At 42.1% G+C, this 22,338-nt stretch overlaps 1 protein-coding gene across 1 annotated transcript in view; it reads left to right on the plus strand.

Moving 5' to 3' along the window:
• The first annotated feature begins 4 nt into the window (after window positions 1-4).
• The window catches only part of RNF150 (ring finger protein 150), a 261,007-nt gene continuing 238,673 nt past the window's right edge, over window positions 5-22,338 (plus strand). Inside the window, 2 exon segments of the mRNA XM_002926991.4 lie at window positions 5-190; window positions 192-501. Of these exon segments, the coding sequence (XP_002927037.2) occupies window positions 5-190; window positions 192-501 (496 nt within the window).

A 22,338-nucleotide genomic window follows, 5' to 3' on the forward strand; every position in this document is an offset into this window, starting at 1 on the left:
AAAGATGGCAATGTCTCTCATCCAAGCGTGCCGCAGTCTGGCTCTCTCAACATGGCTGCTTTCCTTTTGTTTCGTGCATCTGCTCTGCCTGGACTTTACCGTGGCTGAGAAGGAGGAATGGTATACCGCCTTCGTGAACATCACCTACGCGGAGCCCGCGCCGGACCCCGGGCCCGGAGTGGCGGGGGGGGGGGGGGGGGCGGGGCGGCACGGAGCTGCACACCGAGAAGACTGAGTGCGGGCGCTACGGGGAGCACTCGCCCAAGCAGGACGCCCGCGGGGAGGTGGTCATGGCCAGCTCGGCCCACGACCGCCTCGCCTGCGACCCCAACACCAAGTTCGCCGCCCCGGCCCACGGCAAGAACTGGATAGCCCTCATCCCCAAGGGCAACTGCACGTACAGGGATAAGATCCGGAACGCGTTCCTGCAGAACGCCTCCGCGGTGGTCATCTTCAACGTGGGCTCCAACACCAACGAGACCATCACCATGTCCCATGCAGGTAAGCGCCCCGGGCGGGTGCGCGGCGGACGCGGGGGAGGGGGAGCCCCAGGGGAGGGGGAGCCCCAGGGGATGTAGGCGCCGAGAAGGATCCAGCGCCTGCCTCCTAGCTCCTTTCTGGGAAGTCTGTGCAGAAGACGCGTCTCTGTTCCCTGGACCTATTAAGTTTTGCTTCGCGTTACTTCGGGGGTTTACCAAGCAGGACTAATCGGATCGGGGAAGGCGGGCGGGGGGGTGGTCAGAGAGTGTGTTCGGGTTAGTATAGAGCCGCTGCGGCGTGGGGTCGCCTAGGTGGGCTAACTTTTCCGAGGAGGATCTGGAAGGTGAAGTTTGGGGGCAGGGCTCGCCTATCGTTCTCAGTTATTGACCGGCCCCGCACCTGTTTGGAACCGGTAGATCTGATAACTCAGCCCTGCACTCATGTGTGCATCGGGTACACTCCTGATGCAGGCGTTTGTGTGTCAGGAGGCGGGTAGGGTTACTGGTGCTGGCAGTTCACCACCGCTAACTTGCTCCTTCAAGTCAGGTTTCAACCCTTCCTGGGAGATTAAGAGTTTCTCCCTCCCTGCTGGGTTGACGCATGTCGTAAATAATAATAAAAATCCTGTGCTCTGTGTCATTCAGGCACGATGGTGAGTGAATAGTCCTCAACCGGCCACGAAGAGCGTGGTGGCCATAAAGTTATGCCTACTTTTCCAGTATTGCATTATCCTTTGCCTCATTGGGAGATTAAATATGCTGAAGGTTTTCTTGCGAGAATGAGGCGACTTCAGGGTAGAAAGAATAAGCTTTTCTTAATGATTGAGGAGTGCCAGGGCTAGAAATACATTACTGCCCTGAAACTCGCAATTATTTACCTGTAGGCCTGACATACCACTGCTTCCCTGGTAGGAATCCAAAAAAAAACAAACAAACCCCAACAAAAACAAAAACAAAAAAACACAGAGCTCTCCAGGCTTGTCAGCATAACCAGCTACTTTTAGCAGACTGGCCTACTTGAGTTGGGCCCTCCTTCCCCAGGGGGTTCCTGGGTTAAGGCTGTGACATCCATAAGGGTGTGTGTGGGGGGGTGGGAGAAGAAATGACAGATGCATTTTTCTGAATGGTGTTGCCTGATCAAAAATGTCATTTTCTTTAAAAGCTACGTTTTAAGAAACAGCTATGCTACTGAAATGGGCTGTATTGTTGGGGGGGTGCATTCTTGGGGACAAGTTTTTCTTCTGAGAGCTATATCACCTGTTAATGAGGTATAGAATTGGTCTGCCTCTGGTAATCAACACCAGCGTCTTCAACAAGGAAACTGTCAACCTTAACACAAACAGGTGAAATGGGGAAAGTTCAGAGCTTTTAATAGGCTGGAAAAATGCAGTCCCTTAATTAATGAAGAGGAGAGGTAGTTCACTTAGAAAAGCTATGATACAGCATTTAGCAGAACTTGACCTATTTTCTTGAGCTCAACAGTTTTGTAGGGGAAAAGATTGTACCCCAACATTGAGTCATAGGAGCACTCCTTAAACTTTATGATATTTGAGGATTTGGAGGACTGTGGAAGAGCACTTTAGGTCATGTAAAATATCTTTAAATAAACATTTAATATCTAAACTCTGAGGGGTCTTGAAGGAGGTTTTTTTGCTCTGTAAATTCCAAGAGGATTGTTAGCTAATTTGCAGGATTCCTTAAATGTTTCTCTGTGCATATGCATGAAATGTTAGACTTGGCTTCTTTGAACAGAAAGAGGCATCATTTGTTCCTGTCTAAAAAGGTTCTCAGGAGCTGCCAACACATTGGATCAATTAATGGCTTGCTTGTTCTTAAAGAAAGCAGTAGGCTGATTTTCCATACAAATGATGCTTAAGACAGAGTGGGAGTAAAGGGTTTGGTAATAGTTTGAACATTAAAGGCTAAAAAATGTAAATGAAATTCTCTATTATTTTGTTTCCAAAAATGTGTTAAGACTCTGTCTGCTAATGGCCATGAAGCTTCCATATTATTTGACATATTGCCATATTAGGAGACTCTGTATTCATGTTAGTCAGAGATTGCATTGATTTCTGCTAAAGTCTCATTACTAAGGAGATACATGACTGGGTAGCTTGGCAAACCCTTCACTTTTAAATATTTCTCCCACATTTCAAACACTGAGATCCCGGCACTGATTTCGCTGTCCATGTCTTTCCCCTCAGCTCCAGAACTTGCTCTACTTTTTCTATTTAAAGTCCTATTTCTAAATTCATCTTAGGAAATGGTGTACATTTTAGATGCAAATCAGTATTCTTATTTTGTGAACATGGGGTGCGATACGCCAGAGGATCCTTGCATTTGTAAACTTTTAGTCTCCAAAAAGCTAACATCAGGCTTTGCCTGTTCTTCTTGTTTGTTTTTAAATCTCACCTCTCCTCTAAATCTCTTATTTTTGGAACTGATAGCTTTCGGGTGAGAAGGTCAGAATTTAGTTATACAACCCATCGTATAATATCTGTGCATATGGGGTGATATGACCCCGACACACCCACTACCTTGAAATTCAGTTACATAGTAATCCGTTCCCCTTCCCCTTTCCATATAGACTTTCTGATTTTTTTTTTTTTCTTTTCCTGCTGAAATGATTTTGGGTTTCTGCCACTTCTGCAGTTATGGTTTCTCATTCACAAAGCACAGATTCTCCTGGAATACACTAGTGGTTTTACTTGGTAACCAGTTTTTAAAAATCTTTTAAAAAATATGACTGCTTTATGGAGAGAGAATTCACATTTACAATTCACACATTTAAAGTCTGCAATTTAATGGCTCTTACTATACTGAGAATTGTACAACCCTCACCACTAATTCTGAAGAGAAACCCTCCGTGCATTAGCAGTTACTCCTTATTCCTCCCCAACCCCCAGCCCTAGGTGATGACTAATCCGCTTTCTGCATATTTGCCTATTCTGGACATTTCATTTACAGATGGTCCCCGAGTTAGAGTTAGGATGGTTTGACTTTATGATGGTGTAAAAGTGATACACATAAAGTAGAAACTGTACTTTGAATTTTGATTTTTTTTTTTAATCTTTTCCTGGGCTAGCAATATGCCGCTTGATACTCTGTAATGCCTGGCAACAGCCAGCTAAAGCTCCCAGCCACTCAGAATAAACAGCGGATACACTTACAACCATTCTATACCCATATTACCATTCTTTTTTTTTTTTTTTTTTTTTTACTTTCAGCGTGGCATTCAATAAAGTACATGAGATATTCAACATATTATGATAAAATAGGCTTTGTGTTAGATGATTTTGCCCAACTGTAGACTAAGTGTTCTGAACATGTTTAAGGTAGGCTAGTCTGAGCTCTGATGTTCATAGGTTAGGGGTACTTAATGCATCTTCAACTTACGATGCGTTTATTGGGATGTAACGTCATTGTAAGTTGAGGAAGATCTATAAATGGAATCATGTAATATGTGGTTTTATGTGACTGGCTTCTTTCACTTTGCATGATGTTTTCAAGATCTATCAATGCTATGGCATGTATCAATACTGCGTTGCTTTTGTTGCAAATATTTTATTGTACGGATATACCACATTTCATTTATTCGACAATTAATAAGCATCGGGGTAATTTCCACTTTTGTTTATGGATAATGCTGCTACGAACGTTCGTGTCCGAGTTTGTGTGTGGACATGTCTCTTGGGTATATAGGTAGAAGTGGAATTTCTGGGTCCTGTTTCAACCTTTTGAGGAATTGCCTGATCGTTTTCCAAAGCGTCTGCATCATTTCGCGCTCCCACCAGCACTCTATGGGGTTCCATTTTCTCCGTATCCTCATCAACACTTGTTACATTTTTGACTTTGGCCAAACTGTCGAAGAGCAGTATCTTCACTGTGGTTTTAAGCTGCATTTCCCTGCGGACTAATGGTTACTTTTAACATACTCTTGATTTCTTTTTCTGCTTTTCGTTTTGTTGCTTTTCTCCTTGTTCGCCATCGCTTGTCCTTTCCCGGACTTTGAGCTCATACACTTTTTGTCCTACAGAAGAGAGAAAGATTAATAGAGAAAAATCTACCTCTTCCAATTAAAGCCCATGGACCACAGACTTTACATGTTCCCTATAAAAGGATGTGGGGAAGTGCCTTTTTGGTTCTTTAGAGAGCCTCTGCCTAAGTTTTCCTTGAGTGAAAAGCTATATAGGAATGTAGCTTCTGCCAGTGAGAGTCCCAGAAGTGAACTGTCAGGGAATGGTAAAGGCCCTGAGACCCCACTTATCTCCTTGGAGCTGGTCAGATGCCTATGAACCTTCTTATGGTACAGTCTGAGGGAAGTTCTATCAGATATCTACAGTGGCAGTTTCGGGAGTGGTTAATTAGTGTGACCTCTAGGGCCAACCACTTGGGTTTATGTCCTCGCTCTCTTGCTTTCTTTGTATCTTTTTTTCCTTTAAGATTTTATTTATTCAGGGGCACCTGGGTAGCGCAGTCGTTAAGCATCTGCCTTCGGCTCAGGATGTGATCCGAGCGTTCCGGGATCAAGTCCCACATCGGGCTTCTCCACTGGGAGCCTGCTTCTTCCTCTCCTACTCCCCTGCTGTGTTCCCTCTCTCGCTGGCTGTCTCTCTGTCACATAAATAAATAAAATCTTCTTTAAAAAAAAAGATTTTATTTTTTCATTTGAAAGAGCACGTATGCGCACAAGCAGGGGAAGGGGCAGAAGGAGAGGGAGAACCAGGCTCCACACTGAGCAGGGAGCCTGATGTGGGACTCGATCCTGGGACCCTGGGATCATGACCTGAGCCAAAGGCAGACGCTTAACCCAGGCACCCCTCTTACTGTTTCTCTTTCAGCAAGTGGCTCTACCCCTCAGGGCTTCATTTTCCCTGTTTGTGAAATGAGGGATAACAGTACCTACCTTGGTTGTAATTAAATGGGTCAGTACACACACGTACAGTGCTTACATCTGTAGCCGGCACGTAGCAGTCAATAAATGTGACCCTTATACGCATTGTACACAGTGATACACAGAGCCATAAACTGGATCATCAGAGCCTTAGGGTGCACTGAAGCCCTGGGAAAGATCACTTTATTTACCCTCTTATGCTTTGAAGACCAGAGCGGTAGTGCTAATTTCTTTTTGTGGCTTCTGTGATTTGAGACAGGCAATTCCAGCACCCTCTGATGGTTGGTGAACATTTGAGGATTCTCCTGTTACACAGGTGCCTCTTTCTTGGCTGAAATGGAAATCTCCGAGCAGGGACGTGCATGATGAACATGGTAGATCCGTGAGTGTGTGGAGACAGCTTGTGACTGGGTTGTGACATCAAAGGAAGGATACATTTTTTTTCCTTTTTTAAAAGAATGTGTTTGCTATCTTTGTCTGTTGCTAGTGTATAGTGAGTGAAAGGGAAACGAGAAGACTAAATGTCCAGCTGAATGGAAGAACATTTGAGGGACTTGGTCCCTAATAGTCCTTGGAGATGACAGAAGGGAGGAGATGGTCGAAGTACTTGATTAGAGAATAAGCTCAGTGTGGTGAGGAGGAGCCCAGGATGGAGTATATCCCTTGTGAACTAGGACTTCTCCAAGACTGGAGGAGAAAACAGGAAGCTTTCTAATGCTTTCTTGTTTTGGCGGGTGCTAAGAGTTTAATTTATGGGTTCATGCTACATTTGTGGCCGTTATTTTAATTTCTAATTTCTAATGGCTACCTTTGCCTTAACCTCTGTAAAGAAACTAGCTGCTAGAACTTTTTTCAGGATGCCTGATTTTCTAGGACATGTGTGGTTTTGCTTTAATTAGTATGTTTGCAGTAACTCTCTTCCTTCGCATATTGTAGTTCTCTCTCTGGAAGTAACGTTGGCCATGTAGTGCTTACTGTGTCAGGCATGCGGTAAGCACCTTATGTGTATTAGCTCATTTAATTCTCCCGACTGCACTCAGGTGGGTACTGTTGTTACCCTGTTTCACAGACCAAGGAACTGAAGCCTAGACAGGAGAGGTGCTCTGCAGGTGGCAAGCGGTGGAACCAGGCTTGCAAACCTGAGTAGTGTGTCTCCCAAGCCTGTGCTCCATATGCTCTCAGCTTGAAGGACACTAGGAAAACTAGACGGGGACTGTGAGGACTTAATGGATACAGGAAGTGAGCTCAAGCTGACTCTTAGCTCAGAATCCTTTAGCAAGTCTACAGGCTGAATGCACTGTTGACTCACAGGCTGCTTGTCTGTGCCGGGAGAGGTGGGACCTTATGTTAAGGGCTCTCCTCCTTCAGGCATGCCTCTGATTAACTGGCTTGGGGTCACTCACTCTTTCTGTTCTGGATCTCCGTTTTCTCGCTCTATAAGAGCTTTGGGTTAGTTGATCTCTAAGAGTTGTTTGAACTCCATAATTTATTCCTTATAGGTTCAGAAATCAAGATATTTCTACTCAAATTCAGATTTCTGGCTTCCTCACAAAAACTGATGACAGGGACTTGTGTCCCACATGGCAGCAGCCGGCTGGAGCAGAGCAGTGGCTAGCCACTAATAGGGGCAGTGCGCTCTTCGGTTGGCCCCAATCCCTATCACTTCTGGCCTGTGCCACTCCTTTATGCCCCTTCCTCAACCCCAAGGGCCAGTGTATTTGGGGTCCCCACTTTATGGCGTCAAACCAAGGTTAGTGAAGAGAAGTTCTAGAAAGTAGACTTCTTTAGTAAAGGGAAACGCTCAGAAGCAAAGAACTGTATGAGGGGGAGAGGCTTCCTGGGGTAGATGAAGCTTTCTCTTGTGTTCAGATTGAAATCAGAACGGGTTTGCTGTGGAATTGCTGAACGTAGGAGTCATGCACAGGGTTCCAGTGGGTGATGCCTTAAGGGTCTTCTGAAGCCTGAGCACCCATGATTCTCTGTCATTTGGATGTGTAAGAAACATTTAAGAGCCTCAGTTTCCACTTAGATTTTCTGTATGTGTCTTTAGAGGAAAGTATCATTTACGCTTGTTCTTAATCTCCCAGGCCAATATCACCCTCCACACTTGATGTTTATATACTTCTTTATGTGGTACTAAACTACTTCTTCACCTGTCCCTCTGATGGCACACAGACATCCAATAGCCAGGAATTCCAGATGCTGTTATTAAAAGTCATAATTCAGTGTCAGTGTTAGATAACATTCCTGGTGGTGTGACTTCATATGGCCTGGGCATTTCAAGAAACTGTATGCCTTGTTTACTCAGTTCGGGTCATAGAAATACAGATTTGGGGGATTTGGAAGGAATCTTACAGTCTACCTTCCCGTCTTTAGTAAGCATTCCATCCTCCTCTTTCCTGATGGCTCTGTTCTTAAAGATCCCCAAGCTTCGCAAAAAGGAAGGAATTTTAGGACTAGGAAATCTGGAAAGATTTAGAAAGAACCCAGGACTTTAGAACCCCTAGTTTTCTAGAAAGGAACGATTGAGCTTCTGATGCAACATTAATTTATCTAGACACCAGGCTCCATTTTTTTTAAAAGGAGCGTACCCGTTATCGTTGCTTTTCTAGACATAAAACTTAGTATATAAAGAATGTAATATTTTCATGGCCCCTGAAAGTCTTCAGCCTATCCTTGGAGGAGATACTCCCTCTCATATACACTCTAGAGTCCGTCTTCTCTTACTGCTGAGTGACTGAGGTGATGCCCGAATTCCCTGTATTTGAACATGTAAATTGAGAGGTGGTAAATTTGAGTTAAAATGGAACTCAAATCCTATTCAGATTATCTCTGCTCTTGAGGATTTTGTTGGTAATATAAAACCCCGAGAAAAAAAGGCCGCCTTATGCTGCGCGATCGTTCTTTATGAAGTTGCAATTACAGTGGTTTTGTTCTGTGGAAACCTTGTCTCAAGGTATAATGTCATTTTTTATTTTAAACACTAAAGGGTTAATCCCTTGGCAGTTTAACTTAAGGTAAGATAAGTGTGTTTTACAGATTGAATTAAAAATATTAATGATTATATTTCTAGTTCTTTTTTCTCTAGGAAAGTTAAATTTCTTTTACTTCAAAAACATTGGTAATAAATTGATTTCTGTAAGTATCTTAATTTTTTTGTCTATTCCATAGTATATGTGTATTTAGAAACAGTTTTTTTCATCAGAAATAAGCATCCTTTGTCATAAAATGAAAGCTTAGGCATTAGATTGTTAGCCCTTTTTTTATATGAAATGTACGTTCATACATTTAATAACAGAGGTTAAAGATTAGAAATAATTTTGTGTTGCATGTATGGCTCATTCATGTCCTTTCCAGGCAAAGATATATAATGAGTATGTATTTTAGGTAAGATCCAGGAAATGTTTTTTTAACCAATTCAACCTGCTATGGAGCGATAACATCGTAAGTGGCTTTTTACATAGTCCGCTAAAGCACTATTGAGAAGGCAAAGATTTGATATTTTTCTAAGTGTTGACCTGCACAAATCTCTCTTTTTTCCTCAAAATTTTCTCTTTTTCTGGTCCCCACTTTCCACAGAAGAAATCGTCAAGCCATTCTGTAGCTGTGAGCTGACTAAACCTACATCAGGAATGTGATTTCAAAACCCCTAGAGAATAATGGAACAGGAAAGATGTTTTCCCCTTTCTTTACCAGAAAGCTCCTTGAAATGTTCTTCCTCCCAGATACCCACAGGACTGGCTGCCTGGGTCAGGTCCCTTCTCTAAAGTGACCTCATCACTAAGGCACTCCCCAGTTCCTCTATTTAAAACAGCAGCATCCCTCCCCCACTCACCATCCCCAGCACTCCCTACCCCTCTCCCTGCTTCATTTTAATTCTCATTAACATGTTTCATTGTCTGTCTTCTCCTCACCCCCCAGTATAAGAGCCACAAGCAACAGGGCTTTAGACATTTTTTGTTCATCGTAAAGTTCCCAAAGCCTAGAAGAGACCCTGGTGCATGGAATGTGCTCAGGAAATATTATTAAGATCTGTTAAATAACCTGGAGACTGGAAAGATGGACTGTGTTAATATGTATCTAATGTCATGAAAAAATATTCTACGAAACTAAAATTTTTCTTAGCTTTTGACTTACATAAGTGAAGTCAGGGAGATACCAATTAGAGTCTCCCGCTAAAATGTTTATTCCTCCTGTAGAATGTGGCAGGAAGTGCCTGGTTCATGTTCTTGGTCTAAAGCGAAAAAGACATAAGCAGAAGGGTATCAGAAACAAGCTGTAACCAAATACAGTTCTGTACATATGTTTATTGTCCTGCTTTAGGAAAAAAGTATATATTTTTTCTCTTGTTTTAAATGAGAGACATATGCTTTATAGAAAAACTTGAAAATTTGGAACATTTAAAAAGAGGGAAGATAATAAAAACCATCTATAACCCAACCACTCAACTCTTTTTTTCATTATGTGAATACACATTTACTTTTACCAGCTTGGGAATATATTGCATACGTTTTATAGCTTTTTTAAATTTAAGGGTACATTTTGAAATTTGTTTCCATGATATTTCTGTGATGATCCCACTTTCCCCCGACATGAACAGTGCTGCTGTAAACGTCCTTAGGTACCTGGAAGTGGGTGCGTATCCATGATTACTTTTCTTCGGTCAAGTTCCCGAGTATGGGACTAGCTAGAGGTTTTTCATGGGCAGCTGTGGAGCAGGGGTCTTGGTAACCCACTTAGTGTGAAGTCTTCAGGGGTGTGCTCACTCACGAGGACGGCTCCATTGAAGGAGAAGGAACGTCTGTCCATTGTTGGTGCTGCTGTGGGGGCCTAGCGTAGCTTTTCTGCAGGATTTTGCTCCAAGCTAGACCAGTCTGGCAGCTGGGGCAAGACACAGGAGGTGGCGGATCAGAAGACATGAAGCCTGGGTAAGAGGATCATCAGGACTGCAGCTGGTGGAACGCCTCTCTGCTCCCTGACATTCATCTAAGTCTTGGAGATGTTAAATGCAGATTGAACAGTGTGTTAGGAAATGCGGGTTTCAGCTGTGGTCCTACCTTGCGTTGGCTTTACCATTGGCAAGTGACTTCCCCCCTCTGGGTCCCCTTTTCTGTCATTTGGAGGCAAGGAGCAGGAGACTCCTGAAGGGGGACGTGGTTTAGAGCAGTGGTTCTCCACTCTGGCTGCACATCAGAATCACCTGGGGAGTTTAAAAATTACAGATGCCCAGCTTCCACATGCAGAGATTCTGGTGTAATCAGTCTGGTGGGTGCAGGACTCTCCAGATGAGTCCAATGTGCAGCCAGGGCTGACAACCGCCACGCTGGGTGAATCTAAAGGTCGCCTCGAGTTCCAACATCCTGTAGTTCTTAATAACTTAAAGAAATACTGATTTTTTTTTCCGTTAATATCTGAATTCTACATGAGAATGTTTTTAAATTTCAGGATTATAATGATTAAAACTAAGAGGGTGTGTACAATAAGTATTATTTCAAGACCTGAGTTAGTGATTCCCTAATAACCAGATTTTAGGGACCAGCAGGAACACGAACAGATGGCAAACACAGCAAGTACAGGAAAGCACACAAACTTCTGTAACAGTCAAAAAAGAGTACAATAATGAGTCAGAAAAGATGAGACATTTTAATTAAGTGGGGTGAAATTTCATCGATGTGTTAAATGTTCATTATCTTGATCGTAGGCTTCTGGCATAAGAGGTAGAATGCCATGGTATTTTTACTGAGTAGGAAGTATCCCATTTGGCACATCATGGTTGTCATTACCCAGTTCTGGAGGCCGTATACAGTGGTGATGGTGGTGAGAAAGACAGTTCTGGTCCACAACTGGCCTGGGTCTGAACTGACAGAGTCACTTGCTTAGGGAGACCTAAAGCACCGTAGGTATGGAGGTAGAAACTTGAAGTCTTCTGGTTGGTGAGAGTGATGGGAGGACTCTAGGATTTGAGTACAGTGGAAAAGGAATTGTCAAGAACTAAGAGTCTTGCTGGGCAGAGAGGGCTAGAAGCTCAGGAAGCAAGGGATTAACCTAAATGTTCACCTGTGAATGAGTCTCATATGTTGTCCATCAGAACTGTTGTTTAACTCACACAACGCAGGGAAGGGGCAACTGTGAGCATTTAATTGTCAAAAGAAATATATTCGGGCTCGGACTACAAACTGACCAGATGATTCCCAGCTACCATGATCCTGCCTGGACTGCTGTCATTCCCGGCTGATGTCCAGCTTCCTTTCCTGCCCCCCCCCCCCCCCCCCCCCCCCCCCCCCCCCCCCCCCCCCCCCCCGCCTGCAATCTCTTCCGCATGCTGCAGACCGGCTGAAGTTTCAAAAATCAAAGGACATCACTCCCTGCCTCAGATCTTCTGGGGTCTGCGTATCATACTTGGAACCAAGTCCAAGTTCTTGCTGTCACCCCCAGGGCCTGGCCTGGCCCGGCGTTGTGCCTGCCTCCTGTCCAAGCGTCCTTTCCAGCCATGTTTCCCCTCCCTCACTCTTTCCCAGGCCCTCCTGCTGGTTTTCAGATATACCCAACCTCCTGCCACTTGGGGCCTGTGGAATGCTCTTTCCTCCAGCTTTCCTGATAGAATTATTACGTATTTATACAGCAAATCATCTCTTTATGGAACGTCTCTTTATACTTCTGAAATGTGTGAGGATGACTCCCAAACGGGAATGTCTGGTAGACATTTATCTGTTTCTCCCTTATTTAACCAACTTGTTTTTTTCAATTCCACTTGCTCTTATATCCCCTGTACCCTGAGGGGAATACCCTTCAGCAAAGTACAGTGTGGTGGCTCTAGAATCATGGGAGTTAAGCACTCAAGTGGGCAGGGAGAATTACCAGTCACCACCCTCCATTTTTTGCAGGTTTCCTCCAGAGTTTTGCATGGCTCGCTCCTTTATATCATCGGACTCTGCTCAGTTGCCCCCTTTATCAAGAGTTTTCCCTGGCCACATAAAGTTTTGTGGGGTTTTTTGTTTTGTTTTTTTATCTGCTATTCATTCTCCCCTCCTTTATTCTCCCTTATGTTTCTTCATAGCATTTATCACCATTTGAAATTGTTCTATTTCATTCATTAATTCACTTGATTACTGTTTATCTACCTTAGGAGACTATAAACTCCACAGAGACAAGGTTCTTGTCTAAACTGCTGTATTCCTGGAGCTTGACACATTAAAGGCATCCGGTAAATATCTATGGAGAATGAGTGGGTAAAGGAAAGGTGGAATACATACCCAGCCATAGTTTCCAGCTGCATTGCTCACTTAAGGGACGAAGTAATGACTCCTGTAACATATACATTATTTGCCTTATGTTGAAGTTAAGATTTGAATGATTAAAAACTTTTTTTTATAATAATATTTTTTTATTATGTTAGTCACCATACAGTACATCCCTGGTTTTCGATGTAAAGTTTGATGATTCATTAGTTGCGTATAACACCCAGTGCACCATGCAATACGTGCCCTCCTTACTACCCATCACCAGCCTATCCCATTCCCCCACCCCCCTCCCCTCTGAAGCCCTCAGTTTTTTTCTCAGAGTCCATAGTCTCTAAAAACTTTCTTATCCTGCGCACAGGGGTACTGCCTGACCTGAATTTAACCCTTGATAAGGTGCCCCCTTATAGGGCTCATGGAACCATTCTTTCCCTATTCATTATTCCCGGCAAAATGGAAAGGGCCTTTTTCTTTTGGCTTCCCTTCAGGAATGTTGGGAGGTCTGGAGTGGGAAGCCAGTCATTATTTTCTGAGATCTTCTCCAGTCCTACCAATGTGCCTGAGGAGACCTGGATGCTTACTCCCCAGTACCTAAAAACAAGTGCTTCTCTGTTCTGAGGTGCTTTGCTTTGGTGGTCTGCAACCGATTTTTTTTTTTTTTTAACCGATAATGGAATAGAAGTGTCCTTTGGAGTCAGCTGTGAGGAAATACAGCAAGAGATCTGAAAGAAGTAGCTGGGCATAGTGCTGCCTGGATGGTTTTACTCAGAGCTGGGCATCTGGTAGACTTCATACTTCAAGGGGACCTGAGTGTTACTGCAAGGAAAGGTTATAGGTTGAGGGTAAACCCTATCTGTATAGTTTATGAATCCGTCTCTCTGTGTACACACTGCTTCATTCCAGAAGAATCTAAAGTTAATGGAGCAGGAAAAAGGATGTCAGGAATTCTCCAATGAAGGAAATAGCAAATGACAAATGATCAGTGAGATATGCCAAATTGTGACCTTTTGGGCAATGAGAGAAATCTCAGGTTTTCTCTTAAATCTGAATAGGAGGAATTTGCTAAAGCAACTGTTGGCTGCAGCATTGAAGTTTGCTCTAGAAGGAATTTAATTTCTTATGTATTTGCTTGCCTTTACTTTTTAGCTCTTAAGAACTTATGCATAGAGTTTGAAGCAATTAGGTGATATTATCCCTGTCAATTTAAGAGCTTATTTCTATAAAAATACATACTGTATCATTACTTTGTTCTTCTTTCCTTTCACAAATGCATTTATTATATGAAATGGATTTTATTTTATTGAGATGAATTCTCTCCTGCTAGACCGTGAGCTTTCTGAGTGAAGGTGCTTTATGCCTCCAGCCCCTTGCCCTGGGAATTAGCACAGGTTTCTTGTATGATTCCCCATCTGTGCTAATAATCTGGCGCATCATGACCCATCATGATGCCATTCACCTGGTGGGAGGTACCTGGCCTTTATACCAAGCATTTAAAGGAAATAATCAGCATCTTATGAGGCTCACCTTGCAAACACTAATCCTGCAGGGGAGAGGTAAGTGTCCCCCTTACGGGGCCATGCTCAGACAAAACATGAAGTGATGCTTTATTACATACAATCCAAGTTCTGTACATTAAAAAGTCTTTAGTATCTTTCATCCTGTCAACCTTTACGACTATCTTGAAAAACCATTTACCTAATTAAAACTTGATTCTTTTAAATTAGAAAGTCTTATTCTCTTTGGTAAAATGAAATGACTCTTGTGATTTGGTTTACTGCTGTCTGAAACTAATCAACTTTCTCCCTTTTCTAGGGAGATTCTATATTAAGTATACCTTAGCTTATTACTCAAGAAGACTTTTGTGTTTTATTTAGTCCTATTGTGAAAAATACATTGTAGGTAAAAGGAAAAACCATTTTCTTTGGTGAAACTAATTAGAACCTTAGAAGCATCTTGAACCGTAGCATAACCATGAGCGTGCTCATTACTTTTATATTTAATCTTTGAAAAGGTGGCACATAATTACTAAGGTACATTTTGTGCATTTCAGAGTAAGTGATATTTTGACATTAAAATGAAATTTGAGTAGGTTACGATATTGGAACACAGTGCATGCTGTCACTGCTCTGTAAAAACAATTGCTGTTCATTGACTCATGCAAATATATTCTGTTTTGTTTCCTGTTTGCATTTCATCACATTTACCATCAGAATAATTTGAATAAGAAAACAACAGCTCAAACTCTGACCCTTGATTGATAGATTTGCTTACTGAAATGGGGCATTATTTTTCAAAGGAACAATAGCCCTGAAATACGCCATTACCTTGCTGGCCTCTTGGGTAACCGCCGTATTTCTAAAAAAGGTGTGTTGTCACACAGAGGGACTGATGGGGGGGGTGTCACTGTCAGGATTCATTCCACTGTCCTGTGCTTCTGGGTGAGTCTCAGCCCCAGATTCCATCCATCTTTTTCAAGGAATGGGAATTTCTGGTGAAGAGGACATGCTTCCTTTCTGTAGCTCACAGGCGGTTTGAATAGCTACTTGCTCAACCCCGTGGAGCCAGTCTTCCCTAAGTGTACAGCGTGGCTGTTACTGAACTGTGCTCCAGGCTAAGAGAAACCTGAGACACAAGGAACCAGGATCATTGCAAACTGGTGTTCAACGGTGGGGTTCAAAGGCTAGTAGGTGTGACTCAACCCTCTCCACCAGCCCATGTCTTGCTGTCTAGCAACTCGGTGATGGACAAAGTCAGACTGTGCCTTGCTGTTCATGAGTTTAGGGCCATTCAGCAGTTCCCCAGAGATTAGGACCTGTAGAGCGGGAGTTCTCAGCAGCCACTGGGGGTGGGGGGCATGTGGCCATTCTAAATAGCCACTGCACTCTTTCCACATGCCCCATCTTCTCTTCCCATGGAAGACCACTGAGGAAAATTCTTCTTTTATGAATAATCCCAGACAGCCTTTCAGCAAATCCCCTCTTCTGGCTCCAGGCTTATATATTAAATCTGTCACCTTCTTCATTAGAAGAACTCCACAAATCTTGGTTGGACTGAATAAATATTGGAGGAGTGTGAACACTCACTGTGAACACAGAAGGTTCTAGGCACTGTGTTAGGTGTCTTCATACTTTCCTCCTCTCACAGACCCTGTGAGTTGGAAACTTGCCCAAACGCACAGATGGACCAAAGCAAAGCTGGTATTTTAATCCAGCTCTATATAAATTTCAAGTATATAGTGAGGCGTCTACTTTCTACTAATTTTTGGTTCAGTGTACGTTTTTATGAGGGGAAAGATTTCTTTACAGACAATAAGCTGCATAGAAACATTGTTTCCCATAAGAATTGGGAAACTTAGTCTGCCATTGTTAAATTTATCGCGTGTCTGCAGCAAAGTAATTCCTTGGTTGCACCAGAAATATTTCTTACTGAAATATAAGGTATAAATTACCATGGATTTAATTTGTTCCACAAGTCAAACCTTGTCCCCCTGTGGATATGGTCATCTCTTTGGTATATTATAGTCCTTGTCTGTAAATTGTGACTTAAACAATAGTTCTATTTCAAGTGATTTATTCCTATCAGTTAAAAATGATGGTGTTCTTAGAGAATTACATCAGGCTCCTGTTTACTAATGCTATTAAAGTAAAAGGGTCTCTGCAAATTTCTACCATTGAATGTTATTTTTAGTTTTATAAATAAATCATTCCTTTCAAATTTATCCTACTGTGATTTTCCTAAGTTTGTAATTACTCTTAACATTTGCAAACCACTGCCAAACCCCATTTACCAGAAAAATATTTCCAGGTCAAAATGAAAGAATGAGACTGTTACTGTCATTATGGGAATATAAAAATAGGTGCGTGTATACATGTGTATATGTATAGTATATAGCTTAGCATTTTAATTGGACTTGGATGATGTCTGATTCATGCAATCCCAGAACAGTTTTGCTTGCTCATTAAATTGCTACACCCTTGATTTTAAATAAGATTTTCTTTAATCGAGTTTGTGGTTCTTCAGGCTCAGTAATTCACTTGTCTATTTTTAGTGTTCTTCTGTTGCCTATTTTAACATTCCTAGTATATTCTACTTGTAAGATTCTTATTAGTAAGAGTACTCCTGAGAATTTTTTTCTTTACATTTACATTGTTTTTGTTCACAAACCTCCCTGGGTGCAAGTAGGCCAAAAAGGCCCTTTATAGCGTGAGCTTATGTCTGACTGTTGGTCAGTGGGTTTGTAATTTTTTTCGTCTTTATTAAAATTACGTAGATATTACTTATATTATTTAATTAACCACAAAATAGAAACAGACTTTTACTGAAAGATTTCAGAGATCAATTTTGATCATTTTATTTTATTGACAAAAAATATGAATTATTTTTTTTAAAGATTTTATGTATTTACTTGACCTAGAAAACATAAGCGGGGGAGTGGTGGAGGGAGTGGGAGAAGCAGGCTCCCCGCTGAGCAGGGAGCCTGATCCCTGCAGGGCTCGATTCCAGGACCCTGGGATCATGACTTGAGCCAAAGGCAGGCGCTTAACTGACTGAGCCACCCAGGTGCCCCTGATCATTTTATTTTATCAACAAAAACCATGAAGCCCCAACAGTTTGCCTTGCTGGAGACTACATAGCAGGGGAGAAGTGCAGTTGGAAGGGAAACTCTCTTGGATGGTATCTGGGACAAGTTTAGGGACCATTTCCTCTGGATTGGAATTCTCTACCTTGGCACTATTGGCATGCTGGGCCCGATAACTCACATGCGTCACAGGTTTTGCAAACACTGGTTAACTTCCGTCCCTTCTTATTCCCAGGGCACGGCCCTTCAGGTTACTTACCAGATAAGTAAGTGGATGCGGACGAGCAGATTTGCCCATGGTTACTCTGGAATTGCCAAAATAGCCGACGGGCTTCGTAGCCTTTGAACAGTTGCTTTCTGGTTGGTTTGAAAGCCTCTTCCCTAGACAGTGCGCGGCTCAGGTATCATCAGAGGCCTCAGGAGGAAATTGCCTGCAGAATGTTCTCGGTACTCTGGTTCCTTTTTATCTGGGTCCTTGGTCTTCCATGTCTTGGCAGCTTAGGTTGCCTTGACCTCCTATTTTTTCACCCCAGCTTGTAAGATTGCAATAAGCCCCGGGGCCGCTGCTTTCTGTCTGGTCACTATGATTTGAGATCCCATTTCACAGATTTCCTGGGGGAGGGGAGGGAGTTGGGGAGCAGCAAATGTAGGGCTCCCCTAAGTGTATTTTCCTTTTTTCTGGGCTCTTGGCCCCTCATGTCCTTGTTGCCTCGATTATTCTCATCTTAAATTGCTATTTGTTTTTTTAATCTTCTGTTAATTGTGAGGGTTATTCTGTTACAGTCTGCTCCATCATAGGGAAAAAAAGAAATTAGCCTATTTAGTTTTCTTTATGCATTTCTGTTCCTAGAATCTGTATCTATTGTCTTGCCCTCAAGGCTCATCTTAAATGCTTCCTCTTTTCTGAGGCATTTCCCTATGCTCCCTTCTAGATGTGAACTCTTCCTTACATGTTCTCAGACTTTTTGTCTGTACTTGTATTAAGGTATTTGCCATATTTCACCATGAATCTTATGTTTGTGTATCCCCGTCATTAGATTTGGAGTGACCGGAGGACAGAGTAACTCCTTCTACACCCTGGATTCCTTTGTACCACCTAGTACGAAGGACAGGACCTTCTACAAAGCCCGTGCTCAGGATGTCGTATAGAACTGAAGTGACTGTAGAGGGCTAGCTACCATGGGCAGCAGACGTCTTCAAGTTTAGAACTAGAATTTTTACCATAAAATGTTCTTTTTTTTTTTTTTTAAGATTTTATTTATTTATTTGACAGAACGAGAGAGCACAAGCAGGGGGAGTGGCAGGCAGAGGGAAAGGGAGAAGCAGACTCTTCACTGAGCAAAGAGGTGACATGGGACTTGGTCCCAGGACCCTGAGGTCATGACCTGAGCCGAAGGCAGATGTTAACCAACTGAGCCACCCAGGCGCCCCCAAAATGTTCTTGGTATATGATAGGAACAAAGAGGCATGGCCATGGTATTATATTATTTATAATTAAATTGGGCTGGGGTAAAGAGCAAAGCAGACCTAAATTAATTCCCTTATCGCTGCCACTCGCTGACCACTTCGTATTTCTCATTGTTTCTCTCATTGTGCTCTAAGCTTTTACATAGATTATCTCACTTAATCCTCTCAGAAACCCTCTAGGGTTAGACTACTTTGCCCACAGAGGAGGTTATTAAGTTTAAGCAACAGGCCCCAAATCCACTTAGTTGAGCAGCAGCGCTGGGACTTGAGCCCCAGTGAGACTCCAGAGCCTGAGCTGCGGGCACTTATTATGGGATGGATTCCCTGTCTTCAGGCTGCCATGAGCTATGAAAAAGAAGATAAATGAAAGTGCCTTCTATTGACATGCAAATATGTTTACTTAGGTTGCTCTGTCAATGTAAGGAATCTTGGGCAAATCCCGGTAACAGGTTGAACTTCCTTGTGTTCGACTTTAAAATAGCAATCAATATGGTACTTACTAGCAAATTTTGTTGAATCTAAAGTACCACTGATTTTAAGATGTAGGAATATCTTATGTACACTGAAAAAAAACCCAATATCACAATTTCGGCGTATTGATTGATTATAAGCATCTTGATTTCAGAGATGTTAAAATGTAAAAAAAAAAATCTTCATAGAATTGAGCTACCATGTCATCAGTTTGTTGTGAGAATTTTATGAGCATGAGCATGAAAAGCACTTAGTGTAGGACCTTTTAAATGATTAAATACAGGACCATAAAATATTGATAATGTACCAGTATGTAATCTAAGAACCCCTGTGATGCTGAAGAGACATGGAATTTATTTAAAAAGAACCAGTATTAAACTAGAAGAATATTCTCAAGACAGTAATTAAAAGCCTGCTGGTACCAGCTAGAACATGTAAGGATTAACCTGGCTGGAAGAACCCTGCAGAAGACTGGTGTGCCCCAGTCCTTGTGATCAGATGTGCTCCCCAGGTCTGAAGCCAGCACAGGCCAAGAGCACCACAGAGATGCGAGCTGGGCTGGAGAGCCTGTTTCACACTGTTCCTCCCTGCGGGGCGTGCTCAAGAGGGACCTGGAGGAGCTCCGTGGTGAGGGGAGGGAAGACGGATACCCAGTAATACAATGTGAACCATCCATGCTGCCCGTAATGGAAGATGTAATTGATGTGTTGGGATGTGTCAGAAGACCACTGGAAGAGCTGAGAGAACAAAAGTGGTGACCTCTCTCTCTTGGCCTCGGCCCAGGGTAGTGGCATTTTCATCATTCAACAAAAGAACAAAGACATCCTATTTGGATGAATTAAGAGCTAGTAAAAATGATTTGATCTTTTCTAGTTTTCTCAGAAATTCCAGAAATTCTATTCACGTAGTAAGGAGGGTAATACACGATACAGACAAGATCCCTTTCCACAGAGTCCGTATAGCACGGGAAGCTTGTCAGGAGATGATGTAATAGGCCTCATGAACATTTGCATGTGTTGTCATCACTTCACCATCACGTTCAAAAGGAAATGAACATTTTCAAGGATTTACTGGGGGTCAGACATTGTGCTGGCCTGTCACATCATGATTGAGGTAGGCTGCATGCATGGCTTACTGTTAGAGCCAGGCGAGACCCAGTCTGCATAGACACAGATCCCAGTTCTGCCTCATAATAGCTTTGCGACCTGGTACGCGTTAACCAACCTTCCTGGTTCAGTTTCTTGTATGTAAAATGGGAATAATAGGACCTGTTTCATTGAGTTTTTGTAAGAATTAAATGGGTTAATTTATATAAAGCATTTATACATATAATCACTGTAATAGCGTTTGGTGGTAAGAAAGCAAAGTAATATGATTTACTAGGATTCACATCTATGTCTTATAATATAGTGCTTCTACATGCTAATACTTAATATCATAAGGCTGTACAGATCACATTAAATTGTCACCTTCGATTTTTAGCAAAACTGAATGCTAACATATTCATTGTGTTGGTATTCATCCCCAATTTGGGCATTGGCTGTAGAATCTCTGAACCTTTGATATATTTCAGGTGAACAAACATTAAATGATTCTCTTGGATCATACTTAAAATATTTGTATTTAACATAATACTTCTATTTGATTTGATTGATTCTTATAATAGTACTTCATAGATGGAAAGGATACTATTAGCTTATAAGTGAAGGAATTGAAGGTCGCAGGGTTTGAGTTCTAGCAAAGCCAGGACTCAAATTCACGTTTTAATTCAAAAGCATTTTTCACTGTGTTGACATATTTACTTAGCAGTTGTTAATTGAACACCTATTATATGCGGGTGTATTTAATCCTAGCTTTGCAAAGAGCGTTATACCACTTTTTTGCTGAAGCAGGTGACCGTCTAACTGACAAGGGTGGAGAGGATATGTGATACTGTTAGTGTGAACAGAGTATTAGAGGAACACCCAGGAATGATTAAGTGGCCTAGAGATTTGAGGGAGGTTTTATAGAGAAGGTGACATTTTAAAATAAGCAGAACTGTGAGCAAAGTAAAGATGGGAGCACTTTTAGCAAAGGAAACCATTTATTTGACTGTTGAGAGAAGGTGAATGGACCAGAGTGACAAGTAGATGCCTTTATGGTGAGAGGAAACTAAAAACTAGTTTGAGATGGGAAGGATGCTGAGGAAATTGGACATTTTTTTCCACAGGTGATGGGTGACGGGAAATCATTAAAGGTTTTTAAGCAGACATTGTCAGAGCTCTGCTTTAGAAAATAATTGTGCTAGGTCTACTGAAGAGTGTGCATAGGAGACATTGGTTATAAAGGATGTTAATTATATGGCTGATAACAGTGGTCTAGAGATTTTAGAAATTTCTAGAAATTGGTGTCTGAATATGAGAGTGGACTAAAAAATGACATTTTGGACTGGGTGAATGATGAATGACATGAAAAAGGGAATACAAGAAAAAGGTTTAGAAAGAAAATGTAGATTTTTGGTGTTGGGCGTGTTGCATTGGAGACTGTTGATGCTGTACACTGATGTTGGTATCACTAATACAGTCCCAACATTGAAATAATGAGGATGGATGAGACCAACACTGGAGGAGGCGTAAGGGGAGGATAAAGCCTAGAGGGGGAGCAGAGGACAGCATTTTGGGGATGGGTAGTGGAAAGGAACTTTTTAGTTAGAAGGAAGCCAAAATGACTAAAATTATGAGAACCTAGGAATGAGTGAATTTCAGCAAAGCTGTATAGAACAATGTCAGATGCGAAGAGATCAAGGGGCTGAGGCTATTGAATTTGATTTGTAATGGTATACTTGGACTAGATGATATCAAAAATCCTATCCAGCTAATATGCTGGCCCTTAATTTGGGAGTTTTTTTTTTTTTCCCCATACAGATTTGCCCAAGGACAAATAATATTAGGTAAATAGGCCAATCTGGAGAAATGCTTTAATTTACAAAATCATTGCCAGAGGCCTATTCCTGCTTATCGGTGTGAATTAGGTCTTGCAGTGCTAGTCCTGGCATTCAAATCTCCAGGAAGAAATGTGTTAGTGGTTGGGATGTATGGAATATAGAGAATTCAGGAGACTCTCAAACTTAACCTTGCAAACAATAGGCTTACAGGTTTGGGACTATAAAAATGAGGGTAAAATACCATGATTATATTAATATTTGGATGCCAAATCATGATGGGAATAAAT

Source organism: Ailuropoda melanoleuca, chromosome 5 (genome assembly GCF_002007445.2).
Source record: "Ailuropoda melanoleuca isolate Jingjing chromosome 5, ASM200744v2, whole genome shotgun sequence".
Taxonomy (NCBI): domain Eukaryota; kingdom Metazoa; phylum Chordata; class Mammalia; order Carnivora; family Ursidae; genus Ailuropoda; species Ailuropoda melanoleuca.